This window comes from Anolis carolinensis, unplaced genomic scaffold (genome assembly GCF_035594765.1).
Source record: "Anolis carolinensis isolate JA03-04 unplaced genomic scaffold, rAnoCar3.1.pri scaffold_18, whole genome shotgun sequence".
NCBI classification, from domain to species: Eukaryota; Metazoa; Chordata; class Lepidosauria; order Squamata; family Dactyloidae; genus Anolis; species Anolis carolinensis.
This window is the reverse complement of record NW_026943828.1, coordinates 5,177,568-5,195,419: the sequence shown is the minus strand read 5'-3', so window position 1 is coordinate 5,195,419 and position 17,852 is coordinate 5,177,568. Positions and strand designations below refer to the sequence as shown.

Below are 17,852 nucleotides of genomic sequence, written 5' to 3'. Positions count from 1 at the left end.
ACACACTGAGCCACCGGAAGCTCCCGATGATACTGTAGCTAGGCCTATATACACAGGCAGTGGAGCAGACTCTTGTATTCTGAACATTAAAGCCGTATGGGATCTTCAGCCCTTGTGTGCCTGGGCTCTCTTTCAAAGAAGACTAACCCACACCAACACAGTTGGAGCTGACAAGCCTTACAATTTGCTCTAAATCCCTTACTCTCTGTAGCTTCTGCCTGCACCAGCCTGGAGGAAGGAGAGAGAGAGGACCAACCCGCAGGCATTTTGGGGGAAGAAGCAGGCTCCGAAGGAGGAGAGGGGGCAGGATCTCACACTCCCTTGAATGCAGCTCCCCCCCCCCCATCCAAGTGGGTCACACCAGCCCCGGGGGGCAAGAGGCTAGCTCCGGCCTTCCAGCGGCCGCTCCGTCTCCTCAGGCCATCTCCCCCGGCCTTTCTGCGGCAGCCCCTTCCTCCCATCCCGTTGGAGCTGACAAGCCTCACTCTTCACCACCCAAGTCCGTCCCATGTCACACTTTGCATGAACTCCGTTTTCTTTTGAGGCCCGTTTCTTCTTTCTTCACAAGCACCCACACAAACACACTCCCGTTTCTTACACACACGCCCTGGATACATCAATACTACTTTATTGTATCACATGTCTGATTCAGTGTCAATTCTATGTATATAATCAGTTTAATATAGTTATATTTAGCGGAAAAGCGAACCGCTCACATAGATTTAAATACCGGGAACTTTGCTGAAGCGCTATGGATCCAATCTGAGCCCAACAGAGTTTAAAACAAGTACCTTTATTATACTGCAGTATAGACGGATGGACAAATCAAAGGTGACCGCCGTGAAGAACATTGGAAATGAAGCTCAATATATAATGCCCTTGTTTACAACTAAGAAGTTCCTCATTTCTTTGGAGCAGTACAGAGTGTTGCAAGCGTGCTTCCTTTATCATAAACATTTGTAGAAAAACATGTTGTTCACTTATGTTCCAGTAAGTAGCTTAACCACATTAACCACAAGATGTTCCGGAAACATAGTGGCGACATACGGACACTTGCCTCTCCTCTGGAAGAAGGCAGGTTGCATCTTTAATAGAATAAGTTGAAGCAGACACCTTAATAATGCATAATTAAAAGCAATCAGAAATAGAAGAGAAATAGAATAGAAATGCAGGCACTTTGGCCCATCAACCCTCTCAATAGAGTCAACATACATCACAGTTCACAATTGCGTTTCTAAGTATTGCAATTTGTTTTCAAATACAGAAAATCGATCAGTCCCTCCTTGTAGCCCTCACCTTACTATTGGGTGCATCAATAGATGTAAACATGCTGCTGCCGCTTTGGGTGAATATCCGTTGATTTTATCCCACCAGTGACGTTCTGTCGGGCTGCTTCCTTCTGCGGCCACGCTCTGACGTTCTCCATCAACCTCTTGGATCCTAACAAAACCTTTCTTACTTCTTTCCTCATAACTCTCCAAATGTTTCTTCACCTGCTGATTCGTTTTTACGAGTATATTTAATTTTTCCCAATTAATTCCTTATCTTATATTTATGGATAACTTTTTAAACTTCAAGTCTATTTCACTGTCTCCATTCTCCATCACGTACACCAAATTCCCAGTTTCATCATCTTGAACAAAAGTTATGTTACATTTACATTTCAACCGAATGTTTGTTTATCGGGTTCTATTATATTTCCATCAGACCACAACATTAGCTAAACAGTAGTAACACAAAGACATCCCATTCCTGTATCTGGTGTGAATGTATCACATCTTCCATGTTTATAGCACACGTGGTCCTATCTGTGTGAGGTATGGTGAGCACACATAATCTGCTTCCCGCGCTTCCCACTGTTTTATATCCATTGTGGTGTTTCCTTTATAAATCTTTGTATCTGAGCACAATATCATCATCATCATTTAACTATTTATTAATTGCCCTCCATCCACGATGCTCTAGGCGATTTACAAGATAAAATTGTAAAGGATAAAAATATATACATACAAATATTGATAAAATTAACATAGATTAAAAGCTCTAGTAAAGAGCCAGGTCTTGAGTGCGAGGGTCAAAGGCCCTAACTCACGCATGGCTCTCATCTGGGGCGGCAAGGCATTCCATAAGGCAGGGGCAGAAATAGAAAAAGCTCTGCGCCTGGTCCTTTCCAAGTGCACTTCTCTAGGACCCGGTACATAAAGTAAGTCTCGTTGGGATGGTCGTTGCGACCTCCGATGATGGGAGAAGGAGAGATGGTCCCTAAGGGACGATGGGCCCTGGCCGTAAAGAGTTTTAAAGGTCAGGACTAGCATCTTATATAGACCACGGTAATCAGTTGGAAGCCAATGCAGATGCTGCAGCACTGGTGTGATGTGGCATTTCATGGGTGTTCTTGTGAGGAGCCTGGCTGCTGCATTCTGAACAATACGGAGCTTTCGGGTCGTGGACGTCGGAAGGCCAACATACAGGGCGTTGCAATAGTCCAGCCTAGACGTGACCGTGGCATGGATGACCGTTGCCAGTGCCTCATCAGATAGATAGGGTGCCAGTTGCCTCGCTTGTCGTAGGTGGGAAAAGGCCTGTTTGCTGGCAGCAGCGACCTGAGCTTCCATTGTCAGCTGTGAATCTAAAACGACACCCAGGCTCTTAACGGTGGGCGAAGGAGATAGGGCAGCACCATCGAAGGTGGGTAGCAAGTGGGTCAGACCAGTCGAGCGGCCATGCCAGAGAATCTCGGTCTTCGCCGGGTTCACCTTCAGTCTACTAGCACGTAGCCAGTTCGACAGAGCCTCCAGACATAAGGGGAAATTGTCTTACTTGACATTAAAGAAGGCATACAGAATATCCCATTGACTACTACAAGGGTTGTTGTTGTGTCACAAACCATTATCTAAATTGTGTCATGTTTTCTACTCACTGATCTCACAGACCTCACTCTTCCCTGAACACTCGGCAGCCAAAGAACAGGAAACCTTTGGGTTCAGAACAAAACAAGTTGACGGTTTCAGCAGTTTTGTCCCTTATAAATCCCCCTCTTTATGGCAAAAAAAAATCAAAATCAAAAAAGAGAGATTAAAAGCAACATTACAAAAAAGGCAGAAATTGTATATAATGCAACTACACATGAAACTAACTACTTCTGTCAGTCTGGCTTCAGGCCTGGTTACAGTACCGAGAATCTAGAGCGCCTTTGAACATCATTCCTTCTTCGGTGTTGGTGGCATGGGTTTGGATTCAATTGTCTTCCTTCAGACATTATTATTCCTACTATGCTTTACACAACATGTATTCACTGCTTTGATCCTCATCTATTCTTTTCCACTGCCTTGTCTATCCCGCAAACCCCTCCAGTGTTTTCTGCTGGTCATCGGGGTTCTGTGTGCTAAGTTTGGTGCCCATCTGTCATTGGTGGGCTTCCGAATGCTCTCTGGATGCAGGGCGAACTACAACTCCCACACACCAAGGTCAACCACCCCCAAACCCTCACAGTTGGCCATGTTGGGTCTGTGTGCCCAGTTTGGTCCAGATCCGGCATCCGCTTGTTTTGTTCTGGACCCAAAGGGTTCCTGTTCTTTGGATGCCGAGTGTTCAGGGAAGAGTGAGGTCCGTGAGATCCAGGAGGCCCTTCAGAGACCACGTCTGGTTGCTTTGCTGGGAAGTCATGCAAACACGTTCACACAAACGGGAAGGTTGGAAGATTTGGTTCATACAGATTTTAAGTTAATAACTTTTAAAAAATAGAAGATAAAATTTGGAAATTTGAATTATTAAGTCTGGAGTTGAAAACATGGCACAGTTCAGACAATGGTTTGTGATATAACAATAACTCTTCTCGTAGTCAACGGGATATTCTGGGTGCCTTATTTTATGTCAAGTAAGATATTGTGCTCAGAAACAAAGATTTATAAAGGAAGCACCACAATGGATATAACACAATGGGAAGCACGGGAAGCAGATCACGTGTGCCCACCACACCTCACACAGATAGGAGCACGTGTGCTATAAACATGGAAGATGGTACATGTAGGTTAACATCATGGGTAATGTAATACATTCACACAAGAGACAGGAATGGGATGTTTTTGTGTTAACTGCTGTTCAGCTAATGTTATGGTCTGATGGAAATATAATAGAACCTGATAAACAAAGAATTGGTTGAAATGTAAATGTAACGTAAGCTTTGTTCAAGACGATGAAACTGGGAATTTGGTGTACGTGATGGAAAATAGAGACAAACTCCATCACTGGTTAAAGTGTGTCATACTGGGCAAATGTGCTCTCTAGGTGCATCTTCGTAGTAGGAGTTCACTAGCTGCCGGGTGAACTACAGCTCCCACCATGGTGGGTCAGTTCCCCCCAAACCCCTCCAGTATATTAAGTTAGTCTTGGTGGTCCTGTGTGCCACGTTTGGTCCCGGTCTATTGTCGGTGGTGGTCCCAGTGACTCTGGATGCAGGCGAACTATAAATCCCAGTATCTACAACTCCCAAAGGCCCGCCCAAAGCCTACCAGTCTTCCAAATTGGCCATATCGGGTACGCTTGCCAGGGATATCCGCACCAGGCTTATCTTACCTTTGATACACAAGCACCCAGGCCGTCCAGGAGACTTTTATCCCTCCCAGCTACTTGTGGATACTCATTCAGCTACAACCGACAATGTTGCAAAGTTTTGTGCCTACAAAGTCCGCCAGAGGATGATGGTCCCAAAAGTGACCCATGTCTCCAGTGATCCTCTCTCTTGGTTCTATCACTGGCTGATGGACCTCTGCATTGTATGTTTTTGCCCTGTTTCCCCTTCCGCTCCTCACCCCTGTTTAATATCTTTATATCTTTAATATCTTTATATTAATGATTTAATATCTTTATATTTTAAATGTACTAAACATACCAAGTTTGTATGTAACTGTGACCTTTATGTCCTGTGCTGGTCTATGACCGAAATAAATGATGTGATTTGAAATTTGGTGCAAATCCATTGTTGTTTGCATTTGCACTGCTCTCTGGATGTAGGTGAACTATAATTCCTATAAATCAAGGCGACTTTCCCCCAAAGCCCTCCTGCATTTGTGTTGGTCATGGGGGTTCTGTGTGCTAAGTCAGGTTCAGGGCCATCCTTGGTGGGGTCCAGAGTGCCCTTTGGCTGCGGGTGAACTATAAATCCCAGCACGTCAAGGTGAATTCCCCCACAAACCCCTCCAGCATTTTCCTTTGGTCATGAGGGTTCTGTGTGCCAATTATGGTCCAGGTCCATTGTCAGTGGGGGTCACAGTGCTGTGTCTTGATCCAGGGTGAACTACAACTTCCACCATGTGGAGTCAGTCCCCAATTGTGGACCTGTGTCTTCAGGGGGAGTGTAACCCCATCTAGTGCAGGCTGTAACCCTATAACCTCTTTGGCCTTCTGACTGACCAGGAGGACCTCCGTCTTGTTTGTATCATTATAGTATTATTATATATTTTTATTATTATTATACTATTATATTATTATCAAATAATATAAGATTATTTGATAATTATAATATAATAAAATATTATGACAATATAATAATAATACTCCAGCGTTGCCCAGGTGATTTGACAAAGTCAGTGTTTTAATTGTCCAAATATCCATAAGATTGTGGGTGGACTACAACTCCCACCATGCCAGGTGAACCCCCAGAACTTCAATCGGTACTTGAAGCTTGTAATGTTGGACAAGTTTACTCAGGATGCACCACGGGTGGGGTTGAGCCTGCTCTCTGGCTGCAGGGTGAACTACAACTCCCACCACTTGGGTGAGTTCCTCTGCTCCAACCCTTCCCGGAGGTTGAGTGAGTCACGGGGTTCCGTGTGACACGTGTGGTCCAGGCCCACCATCGGTGGAGGTCCCCGTTTCCCTGGTGGTGGGTGAACTACGACTCCCAGGAAGGAAGACCCTTCCCTCCCATCCCCTGCAGGCATCCCATTCCAGCAGATCGGGTCTTCGTGCCAAGTGGGGCCCAGATCCCTCCGTGTTTGGGGTCACGGTGCTCTCGGGATGGAGGGGAACTACAACTCCCCCCAATCAAGGGGAATTCCCCCCAAAGGCCTCCAGTGTTTTTTGCTGGTCACGGGGGTTCTGTGGGCCAAGTGAGTCCCAGGTCCATCCTTGGTGGGGAAACACGTGAGATGCCTCTGCGTGTGCGTGTCGTGGGTCCGGTCATGGCATGGCGTGTGTGTGCCACGTGTGTCTTGACCTTGGAGGCGTCTACGGACAAGGCCGGCTCTTGGGCTGAGAAACGGGGAGGAGCCCCAAGGGCCCGAGTCAGGCTGGACCGCCCTTCATGTCCGGGGAAAGCCCATGGCTTCACTCAGACAGCCTTCAAGGTTTGCCCGGATCTGCCCCGGGATCTGCGGAACTCTCTGCCGAAGGAGGAGGGAGTTTGAAGAATTCGGCAGACGGGACTCGAACCCGCGACGCCCGCTCTCTCTCTCTCTCTCTCTCTCTCTCTCGTGCCTGAGCCGCTTGACCCATCGCGCCACTCAGCTCTGCGGGGAGAGGGAGGGGGCGGGGCTCTGACGTCACCAGAGCCAGGCTGGGAGGGGCGCCCTCGAACGGGCTCTGTGCTGGGCGGGGCTTCGAGAGGCAAGGCCCCGCCCTCCCCTTCCTCAGCCAATGAGGCCCCTCCCTTCCCCTGCCAGGCCGAGGTCCCGCCCCTCCCTCCCGTCTCTCAAAGGGAGAAGCCCCGCCCCCCTTCGTGACGGAATGAACCCTCGCCATGCCCCGCCCACGCCCTGACGTCACTCCCTCCGACGAAGAGGGGGCGGGGCCTCCATCCTGCCCTCAGAAGCCGCCTTCTTTCTCGCCCCTCCTTGTCACCCGTCCATCAAGGCCGGAGCCAATAGGGGCCCGCTCGTAGGCGGGGCGTCACGGACTCGGCCAATGGGGGGCGAGGGGCGGAGAAGGGGCGGGGCTTCTTCCTGGCTGGGCCTGCGCATAGCCTCTCTCGCCGCCATTGTTTTCTGAGGCGCTTCCTCTGGAGCCGCGAAGGAGGAGAGAGAGAGAGAGAGAGAGAGAGAGAGAGAGAGAGAGGTTGGTATTGATCTTGATATTGATCTTCTATCCGGATTGAGTGTCTCTGGGTCTGTCTTGGGAAGGAGGAGGGGGCGGGGCCTGCCTCCCTCCCGGAAGAAACGAGGCCTCAATGGCCGCCAAGGCCTCCCCTCCCCTTCCCCCTCCCTTTGGACTTGTTTGTTTATGTGTTTATTGTTTACTGCATTTCTATCCCGCCCTTCTCACCCCGAAGGGGACTCACAGCGGCTTAGCAATGATATGATATCAATAATATAATCATATTATACTATTGTATATACATGTAATACTAATAATAATAATATGATGTAATACAATGTAATAATAATTATAATTCACTATTATAATTCTATATTTATATTACATGCAATATTACTAATACTATTGCAATATAGTCGTATGACATAATATATTGTATGTATATATATTTGTAAACCGCCCTGAGTTTCCTTCGGGGTGAGAAGAGCGGGATACAAATGTCGCTAATAAATAAATAAATATGTACATACAGTATACTATAATATTAGCATAGCACAATATCAGCATTATCTATCATTCTATTGTACTATACTGCAATATTATTTGCAATATTACATGTAATATGTAATATACAATTATAATAGTGTAGTATTCTTACATTGCAGTACATTATAATATTATACGTATATACTATAATATATTATTAACATAGCACAATATCAGCATTATCTATTACTATATTGCACCATACCACAATACTGCAATATTAATAGCAATATTACATATAAAATATAATGTACAATTATAATAGTGTAGTATTATTACATTGCAGTACATTATAATATTATACGTATATACTATAATACATTATTAGCATAGCACAATATCAGCATTATCTATTAATATATTGTATTATACTGCAATATTATTTGCAATATTACATGTAATATGTAATATACAATTATAATAGTGTAGTATTCTTACATTGTTGTACATTATAATATTATACGTATATACTATAATATATTATTAGCATAGCACAATGTCAGCATTATCTATTACTATATTGTACTATACCATTATACTGCAATATTATTAGTACTTACATGTAATATATAAGATGTAATTGATATTATTATATTGTATTAAAGTATTAGAATTATATTGTATTACATTATATTATTATTTTATACTACAGTAGAGTCTCATCCAACATAAACAGGCCGACAGAACGTTGGATAAGCGAATATGTTGGATAATAAAGAGGGATTAAGCAAAAGCCTATTAAACATCAAATTAGGTTATGATTTTACACATTAAGAAACAAAACATCATGTTATACAACAAATTTGACAGAAAAAGTAGTTCAATACGCAGTAATGTTATGTAGTAATTACTGTATTTACGAATTTATCACAATGTATTGAAAACATTGACTACAAAAATGCCTTGGATAATCCAGAACGTTGGATAAGTGAGTGTTGGATAGGTGAGAATCTACTGTATTAGCATAGCACAATATCAGCATTATCTATTACTATATTTTACTATACTGCAATATTATTTGCAATGTTACATGTAATATGTAATATACAATAGTGTAATATTATATTGTACTAGCTGTGCCCGGCCACGCGTTGCTGTGGCGAAGTCTGGTGGTCTGGGAAATAAAGTATTGAGGAAATGGTGGTAGTTAAGGTCAAGGGTAAACATTTCCCCCTGACTCTGGGGGTTGGTGCTCATCTCCATTTCTAAGCCAAAGAGCCGGCGAGCAGTACCTATTGATGCACTCACATGTTTTTGAACTTCTGGGTTGGCAGAAGCTGGGGCTAACAGTGGGGGCTCTCTCCGCTCCTCCCAATTCAAACCTTTCGGTCCAGAAGTTCAGCAGCTCAGCGCTTTAACACGCTGCGCCATCAGGGGATATTATTTCCTAAAAGTTGTGAATATACAATATTTCTGATTTTTTTTTGTCTGTTGGAGGCAAGTATGAATGCTGCAGTTAGGAAAAATGATTAGGATGTAATGGCCTTGCTGGATTATATGAGGCCCCTTCTTCACAGCTGTATAAAATGCACACTGAAGTGGATTATATGGTAGTGTGGAGTCAAGATAATCCAGTGCAAAGCAGATAACATAAAATTATAAATGGGTTATATAGCTGTGTGGAAGGGCCTTGAGTCTACACTGCCATATAATCCAGTGCAAATTAGATAATCTGTGGAAGAGGCCTAAATGAGGCCTAAGTCTGCCTGTCCCCTCGGCTGAGTCAGTTGCTAGGAGACCAAGTGGGCAGAGATTAGCCTTCTAACTGGCAGCAATTGGATAAAAATAATTATTTCTTTCCCTCTAATTAGGACTTTATTTTTCTTTTCTTTTTCTTGTATCAACCTAGAGGCGTGGATGATGGGTTGTGTTGTCAAATTTTGAGGTTGGGGGCCCTGTAGTTTTGTTGTTTTGTCGGTCGCCGTGATGCCAGACTAGCTGTGCCCGGCCACACGTTGCTGTGGTGTTGTCTGGTGGTGTTGGTGAGAAATTGTTGAGGTAGTGGTGGTATTGAATGTCTGTTGTATGGTTGTCTTTATGTTGAGTATGCATTTGGTTGTTTGTGTACTGTGAAAGTGGTGAGGATAGAGGTGGTCTATGTCCCTGTGTAGTATTCTATAGTATTTATACGTTGTGCATGTGTTGTGAATGCTTGTATTGTGTCCTGCTGCATAGTAGAAAGGGTTGGGCTGGATGGCCCTTAGGGGTCTCTCCAAATTCTTGTGCCTGTCCCCTGGGCTGAATAGGTTGCTAGGAGACCAAGTGGGTGGAACTTAGCCTTGTAACTGGCAGCAATTGGATAAAAACAATTATTCCTCTCCCTCTAATTAGGACTTTATTTTTCTTTTCTTTTTCTTGTATCAACCTAGAGGCGTGGATGATGGGTTGTGTTGTCAAATTTCGAGGTTGGGGGGCCTGTAGTTTTGTTGTTTTGTCCGCTGCCCTGATGCCATCACTCTTTTATATATATAGACTACATTATAATATACATATATACTATAATCTATTATTAACATAGCATAGTATCAACATTATCCATCTATTACTATTTTGTACAAGGAGCCTTCGGTGGCCTAGTGGATTCGAATCCCAACCGGGGAGAGCGCAGATGAGCTCCCTCTATCAGCTCCAGCTCCATGCAGGGACATGAGAGAAGCTTCCCACAAGGATGGTAAAAATATCAAAACATCCGGGCAACGTCCCCTGGGCAACGCCCTTGCGGACAGACCTTGCGGACGGAATGTAATACTAGCTGTGCCCGGCCATGCGCTGTGGCGAAGTCTGGTGGTATGGGAAATAAAGTATTGAGGAATTGGTGGTAGTTAAGGTAAAGGGTAAAGGTTTTTCCCTGAGTCCAGTCGTGTCCGACTCTGGGGGTTGGTACTCATCTCCATTTCTAAGCTGAAGAGCCAGCGTTGTCCATAGACTCCTCCAAGGTCATGTGGGATGAGTGCATGGAGCAGCGTTACCTTCCTACTGGAGCAGTACCTATTGATGCACTCACATTTGCATGTTTTCGAACTTCTGGATTGGCAGAAGCTGGGGCTAACAGTGGGGGCTCTCTCTGCGCCCCCAATTCAAACTTTCGGTCCAGAAGTGAGACTCTACTGTATGTTGATAATCTTATATTATCTGCTTAGAACTGGATTATATGAGGCCCCTTCTACACAGCCGTATAAAATGCACACTGAAGTGGATTATATGGCAGTGTGGAGTCAAGATAATCCAGTGCAAAGCAGATAATATAAGATTATAAATGGGTTATATAGCTGTGTGGAAGGGCCTTGAGTCTACACTGCCATATAATCCAGTGCAAATTAGATAATCTGTGGAAGAGATCTAAGTGAGGCCTAAATCTGCCTGTCCCCTAACTGAACCCTGGCTGTGCTTGGCTGAATTGGTTGCTAGGAGACGAAGTGGGCAGAGATTAGCCCTCTAAACTGGCAGCAATTGGATAAAAACCAATTATTGCTCTCCCTCTAATTAGGACTTTATTTTTCTTTCTTTTTTTTGTTGTTGTATCTTACTGGAGCCGTGGATGATGGGTTGTGTTGTCAAATTTCGAGGTTGGGCGGCCTGTAGTTTTGTTGTGTTGTGGGTTGCCCTGATGCCATCACTCTTTTATATATATAGATTTATTTACAAGCTTTGGGGCATGCATTTGCCCAAGGAAGAAATGCAAGCAAAGCCCTCCTAAAAACAACTTTAGCCTCTTTTCTCCTGCCCTTTCCCACCTCTTTTATTTATCCCTTTTCAAACTCTAAAAGTAGCCAGAAAAGGCTTTTTAAAACTTCCCTTCCTCTCCCAAAAAACCCACCCCATTTTTGTTTCCTTGGGAATAAAAAGAAATACACACCTTCTGTTCCTCTCCTTTCCCTCCTTCCCTCCCTATTGACTCAAACATTCTTGCAATAATAGTAATAAAAATAATAAATCCTGCAAATTTGCAAGAGTCTCTCTTTTTCTTCCCCTTGCACCCATGCAATCTTTTTCTTCTTCCTGGCTTGCAAGAGGCTCTCACTCACTCTTCTTTCGCTTTTGAAAACATTCTCTTCTTGTCTCTCTCTCTCTTAAAAAATAAGATCACTCCAGCCTGGGAGGAGAAGCGGAGAAGGGAGGTTTTGGAAAAGAAAACATACTGTAGTCTCCAGGCTCCACTGCCTGGCTTGACCTTGACCCGATTATAAGCCGGGGGAGGCTTTTTCAGCTCATAAATAAGGGCTGAAAAACTTGGCTTATCTTCGGTATATATACGGTAATATTTTGTCTTCCATCCTTGTATGATTCTTACCTTCCTTGTCTTTAATGGATGTTATTATTTTCTTCCCTTTCTAACATGTGCTGCTTTGGCTAATAATTTGGAGTTTCTGTATTACTGTATTCAAAGTATTCTCTATTTAAAAATATCAAATCTTTTTGAGTCCTTTCTAACTCATGTTTTGCTAGCTGTTTTCTCGTTGCTAATGCTTTTATATAGAATAATCAGCTGCACTTTCATCATACAGTCCAAATCGCCTTGCCGGCTCCTAGCACTTTACTCCACTCTGGTTCCACTATTCATGTTTGCACAAGTCAGCCCCTCCCACGTAATCCTCAACAGCCCCACTCCCCTGTCTAACTGATATGCTATGTGTTTTATCTTAAAGTTTTAAAATTGTTTGGTTCTTGCTATGTATTTATATTTTGTAACTCCTACTGTTTTTATGCATATGTCAACTGTTGATTTTAGGGCTTTGTCCCCACGTAAGCCGCCCCAAGTCCCCTTGGAGAGATGGAGGCCGGATATAAGAAATAAATTATTATTATTATTTGTAATCATCTTCCGTTTATAGCAGTAGCCAAGGCCTTGGCAGTTGAGCGATATCACCTTCATCTCATCCACCATTTCGCTTGCATTCTTTGTTGGTCCCTGTAAAGAATAACACCATATTGTGCCACACTCTGTCCCCCTAATGATGATGATGATGATGATGATGATGACCATTTTATTTTTGTATCCCGCCACCATCTCCCTGAAGGGACGCAGGACAGCTTACATGGGGACCAAACTCAATCAAAGTTCAAAATATAACACAATAAAAATACATATACCAACATCATAAAGAACATAATTAAATAGATAATTCATCCTACAACCACCAGTATTTAGCTGAGTGTAATGGCCGTTTCCGAGCTGGGGCAAGGGAAAGGCCTTTGCAATACAGCTGCGAGAGCAGGGCTGAAGGCAGAGTGCGAGAGGCCGATGAGAAGTTAAGGCTGGAAGGGCCAGTCAGATGAACACAGTACAAACCCAGGACAGGGACAATAGTAAAGTGCAAGTCGAAAATGAAGTTCTGGCTAGAGGGATCCAGTCATTTAGTGAACGGAATTAATCAAAGGCACATTGGAACAGCCATGTTTTTAGGTCTTTATAAAAAGCGGGCAGGGTGTGCGCTAGACCCAGGAATGTGTGGGCTGGGCAGGAGAGGGTTCAAAGGCCTTTCCGCACGGAAACCCCTTTTCTCTTCCTTCCTCCCTTCCTTCCCTTCCCCTTCCCCTTCTCCTTCCTTCCTTCCTCCCTCCCTCCCTCCCTCCCTCCCTCCCTCCCTCCCTCCCTCCCTCCCTCCCCTCTCAGGCTGCCAGGTTCCTCCTCTCTCTCCTCTGCCTCCTCCTCCTCCTCCTCTTCGGTCGGGTGTCGAGGGCCAGGAGCCTCCTTGAGGAAACAAGGCTTTAGTGGAGGGAGGGCAAGCTCATGCTTTTCTGCTGTGGATGCGCTGAGGAAGAAGTGCCCGGCTCCTCCTCCTTGTCAGTCTCACTCATCTGCCGGTGGTGAAGTTGAGGACCTCTTCGCCCTCACTCAAGTGCAGCCTTGTTCCCTCAGGGAGGCACCCTCTTTCGTTCAGTCACAAGGACAAGGACTGCAAACGGTGACAGCTGCCTCTCAGCAACACCCGTCTCCCTCCTTCCCTCCCTCACCTGAGTATAAGCCAAGGGGGGCTTTTGCAGCATTAAAAACATGCTGAAAAGCCGGCTTATACTTGAGTAATTGTTTGTAGTTCCATCGTTACCATTAGAAACCTTCCTTCTATATCTGTCTTAACCATTTGCAGTTGCCAGAGTTTGGGGAGATAGAATACCAGGCCCTTTCTTTTGGAAGTTCCCTCTGATGCCAGTTCTTCTCCCAGTCATTTATGTTTTCAGCCTTACAGAATCAAGGGATAACCTTTCAGGCCATGTGGAGACCCCTTGAAGGTTCTTCCCAAAGGCATCCAAGGAAGACCTTTTCTCTCCATGGCCTCCAGTTTTCTTTGGATTTCCCCTGGATGGAGGAAAAAGAAGGAAAGGGGGAAGTGGGAAAAGGTGAAGGGAGTCGGCAGGAAGGAGGCTTTGTGGCTGGAGCTGTGCCTGTCTTTGCATCTCATCATGGGCTCAACAGAGGGAATGCAAGAATGCCTAATGGAACTTAGTTCAGCATGGACTCAATTTGTGAACGTGGTTGTGAATTAGCCAGTTGAGAAGGCAGGTCCTTCTTAGTTTGGAAGATTCATTTGGGAAATGTGGCCGGAGTGACCCTTTGAGATGCCGAGGAAGCAGAGTTGGGGGTCCCTGTGGCAGGGGAGATAATGACACAACCAATAAAGAAATCCTTTTTCCTTTGAGCATTTAGCACAATACTGGTAATTCACAGAAATCCATGATCCAGAATATGTTACACCCTTGAATGTTGGGAGGAATTCTGCCTGCCTTGTGTTCCTTTAACCATGTTTGGATTTGACCCAATGAAATTAGTGTGGTCCTCCAATATGGGAAAAGGGTTCAGTTCCCTCCTTCTGTGTTTCCTCCCTTCCTTCCACCTTTCCTTTCTTCTTTCCCTTTTTGCTTTGTTACCTTGAGCCAGAGGTACGCGACTTCATGTCTAACCTTTTGCTTCTTCTTTCTTGACCAGGACATGAGAGTTCTCTGGAGTCACCCCTGCCGTGATGGGAAATGAACCAGCTTCTAGTAGATATTGAGGCATTTGGAAACCAAAGTGCAGTAAGAAAACCAGTCCCCTAGGAAAAAGGATTCCTCTCAAGTGGCTGATCCTGCAGAATTCCTACATTCACTTTGGATTATAGAGTAGAACCATAGAGTCGGAAGAGACTGCATGAGGCACCCAGTCCAGGCCTCTGCCGTGCAGGAAACGTGCAAAGTACCCCTGACAGATGAGCATCTGACCTCTGTTTAAAAGATTCCAGAGGAGCCTCCACTGCATTTTGAGGCAGAGAGTTCCACTGCTGAACAGCTCTAACAGTCAGGAAGTTCTTAATGTTCAGGAAGAATCCACTTTCCTGTAATTTGAACCCACTGCTGTGAGTAATCAGAAAGGGAAAAACAAGAATCAAGTGTCCTTTTTAGAATTAAATATACATAACACTGCTGACATGGAGAAGAAAGCATATAAATGTATCGAAAGTGGAAAGAGCTTTAGTCAGCATGGAAAGCTGAAGGCACATCAAAGGACTCACACTGGGGAGAAACCCTATAACTGCCTGGAGTGTGGACAGAGCTTCACTCAGAAGGGAAGCTTACATACACATCAAAGGACTCACACTGGGGAGAAACCCTATAACTGCCTGGAATGTGGACAGAGCTTCACTCAGAAGGGAAATTTACATACACATCAAAGGACTCACACTGGGGAGAAACCCTATAAATGCCTGGAGTGTGGACAGAGCTTCACTCAGAGTTCAGCTCTACGTTCACATCAAAGGACTCACACTGGGGAGAAACCCTATAACTGCCTGGAGTGTGGACAGAGCTTCACTCAGAAGGGACACTTACATACACATCAAAGAACTCACACTGGGGAGAAACCCTATAAATGCCTGGATTGTGGACAGAGCTTCACTGAGAATGGACACTTACAAAGACATCAAAGGACTCACACTGGGGAGAAACCCTATAACTGCCTGGAGTGTGGACAGAGCTTCACTCAGAAGGGAAGCTTACATAGACATCAAAGGACTCACACTGGAGAGAAGCCCTATAAATGCCTGGAGTGTGGACAGAGTTTCTCTCATAATTCACATCTACATAGACATCAAAGGACCCACACTGGGGAGAAACCCTATAACTGCCTGGAGTGTGGACAGAGCTTCTCTCAGAAGGGAACCTTACATTCACATCAAAGGACTCACACTGGGGAGAAACCCTATAAATGCCTGGAGTGTGGACAGAGCTTTGCTCGTAGTTCAGGACTACGTTCACATCAAAGGACCCACACTGGGGAGAAACCCTATAAATGCCTGGAGTGTGGACAGAGCTTTGCTCATAGTTCAGGCCTACGTTCCCATCAAAGGACTCACACTGGGGAGAAAACCTATAACTGCCTGGAGTGTGGACAGAGCTTCACTCAGAAGGGAAGCTTGCATAAACATCAAAGGACTCACACTGGGGAGAAACCCTATAACTGCCTGGAGTGTGGACAGAGCTTCACTCATAATTCACATCTACATAGACATCAAAGGACCCACACTGGGGAGAAACCCTATAACTGCCTGGAGTGTGGACAGAGCTTCACTCAGAAGGGAAGCTTACATAGACATCAAAGGACCCACACTGGGGAGAAACCCCATAACTGCCTGGAGTGTGGACAGAGCTTCACTCAGAGTTCAGGACTACGTTCACATCAAAGGACTCACACTGGGGAGAAACCCTATAAATGCCTGGAGTGTGGACAGAGCTTCACTCAGAGTTCAGGACTACGTTCACATCAAAGGACTCACACTGGGGAGAAACCCTATAAATGCCTGGAGTGTGGACAGAGCTTCACTCATAGTTCAGGCCTACGTTCACATCAATGGACTCACACTGGGGAGAAGCCCTAAAAATGCCTGGAGTGTGGACAGAGCTTTGCTCATAGTTCAGAACTACGTTGACATCAAAGGACCCACACTGGGGAGAAACCCTATAACTGCCTGGAGTGTGGACAGAGCTTTGCTCGAAGTTCAGCACTACGTTCCCATCAAAGGACTCACGCTGGGCAGAAACCATAGAAATGCATGGAGTGTGGACAGAGCTTTTCATGGAATAGACATCAATTTGAGTTTAGCATATTCTAATAATTGTATATTTATTTCCTTTCTTAGTTTAATAAAATTATTAGTATCTAAATCTTCTAATTCTCTATAACATTTATTCCCAGATCCTTAATTGTCTTTAATTTTAATTATCCCCTCCTGTTTTATTTTTTAAATCTCTTCTTAGTGATAATTAAATAACTACACTTCTGACTTGTTCCAGTTAATTTGCAAAACTTTTAATTTTCCCAAATTCTTCTAGGTAATTTTCATTTTTTCCCCATTGTTGTATTGGGTTTTCCACTGATAAATGGGTATCTTCTGCAAATAAATTAATTTTATTTGTTTTAATACTCTTAGTTCCATAACTAATTTATCTGTTTCCTGGATCTTTATTTTCCAATATTTCTCAATATATTCCTCTATTTTACTTTTGGAGTTTTCTTTTGCCAAGTATAGTTCTTGATATGATCTTGGAAAAGTTAATATTTTGTCTTCCATCCTTGTATGATTCTTACCTTCCTTGTCTTTAATGGATGTTATTAATTTTTTCCTTTCTAATGTGTGCTGCCTTGGCTAATAATTTGGAGTTTCTATTACTGTATTCAAAGTATTCTTGTTGTGAATGCGCCTTCAGAGACTGTGAATGATAGTGGTGGGATTAGGAGAGGAAGGAAAAGCCCTCGCGAGGAGGGCTCATTGGAGGATTTGTTTAGGAAAAGGGTCAGGGAGACTGATGGGGAGTCTTCTGAGCAGGATTTATGTGGGGATCCTGAGGTGGAAATGGATGCTGGGGCCAATTCCCAGAGCTGAGTCTGCAAGCTCTGGAAATTGGAGCCATAACAAAGCGCGCTCCTGGAACACCTGGCAGCACAGCCTGGGAACTGGTGGAGTGAAAATGTAAACAAGTATAATGAGTAGTTTGTGTGAAAATGGTAGAAATGTGATACAGGGGGTGGGGTTTTGGTGATGATATTTACGTGTGATGTGACGTAGTAGCAAAGGTAATAAAAGTGGTTGTATGTAAACATTATGTCATTCTCGACTTTTTCCAAGTCGTGTGTTCTTCAATAAAGATTGGTTTTGAGAGCAGCTGTCTTTGATCTGCGTTCATGCTGGTCGTTTGAAGTGAGCGTGACATTTAAGTCGAGAATCCCATTCTCACCCTCCTGCGGAGTCGCAGTGAAGTGACAATGAGTGGAAGGGGCGACCAGAGCCCGAAGGGGGCAGAGG

General features: G+C 44.4%; 2 protein-coding genes across 2 annotated transcripts in view; both read left to right on the top strand.

Moving 5' to 3' along the window:
• The window catches only part of LOC134294662 (zinc finger protein 135-like), a 72,228-nt gene that overhangs the window by 37,496 nt on the left and 16,880 nt on the right, over positions 1–17,852 (top strand). The window lies entirely within an intron of this gene.
• LOC134294660 (zinc finger protein 420-like) lies at positions 13,782–17,708 on the top strand. Its single transcript, XM_062966252.1, has one exon. It carries the CDS (start codon positions 14,982–14,984, stop codon positions 16,425–16,427), a length of 1,446 nt encoding a protein of 481 aa, XP_062822322.1. The 5' UTR covers positions 13,782–14,981; the 3' UTR covers positions 16,428–17,708.

What these genes read in the sequence shown, in the direction of transcription:
- LOC134294660 (XM_062966252.1), top strand. Translation starts at nt 14,982, where the DNA reads ATGGAGAAGAAAGCATATAAATGTATCGAAAGTGGAAAGAGCTTTAGT.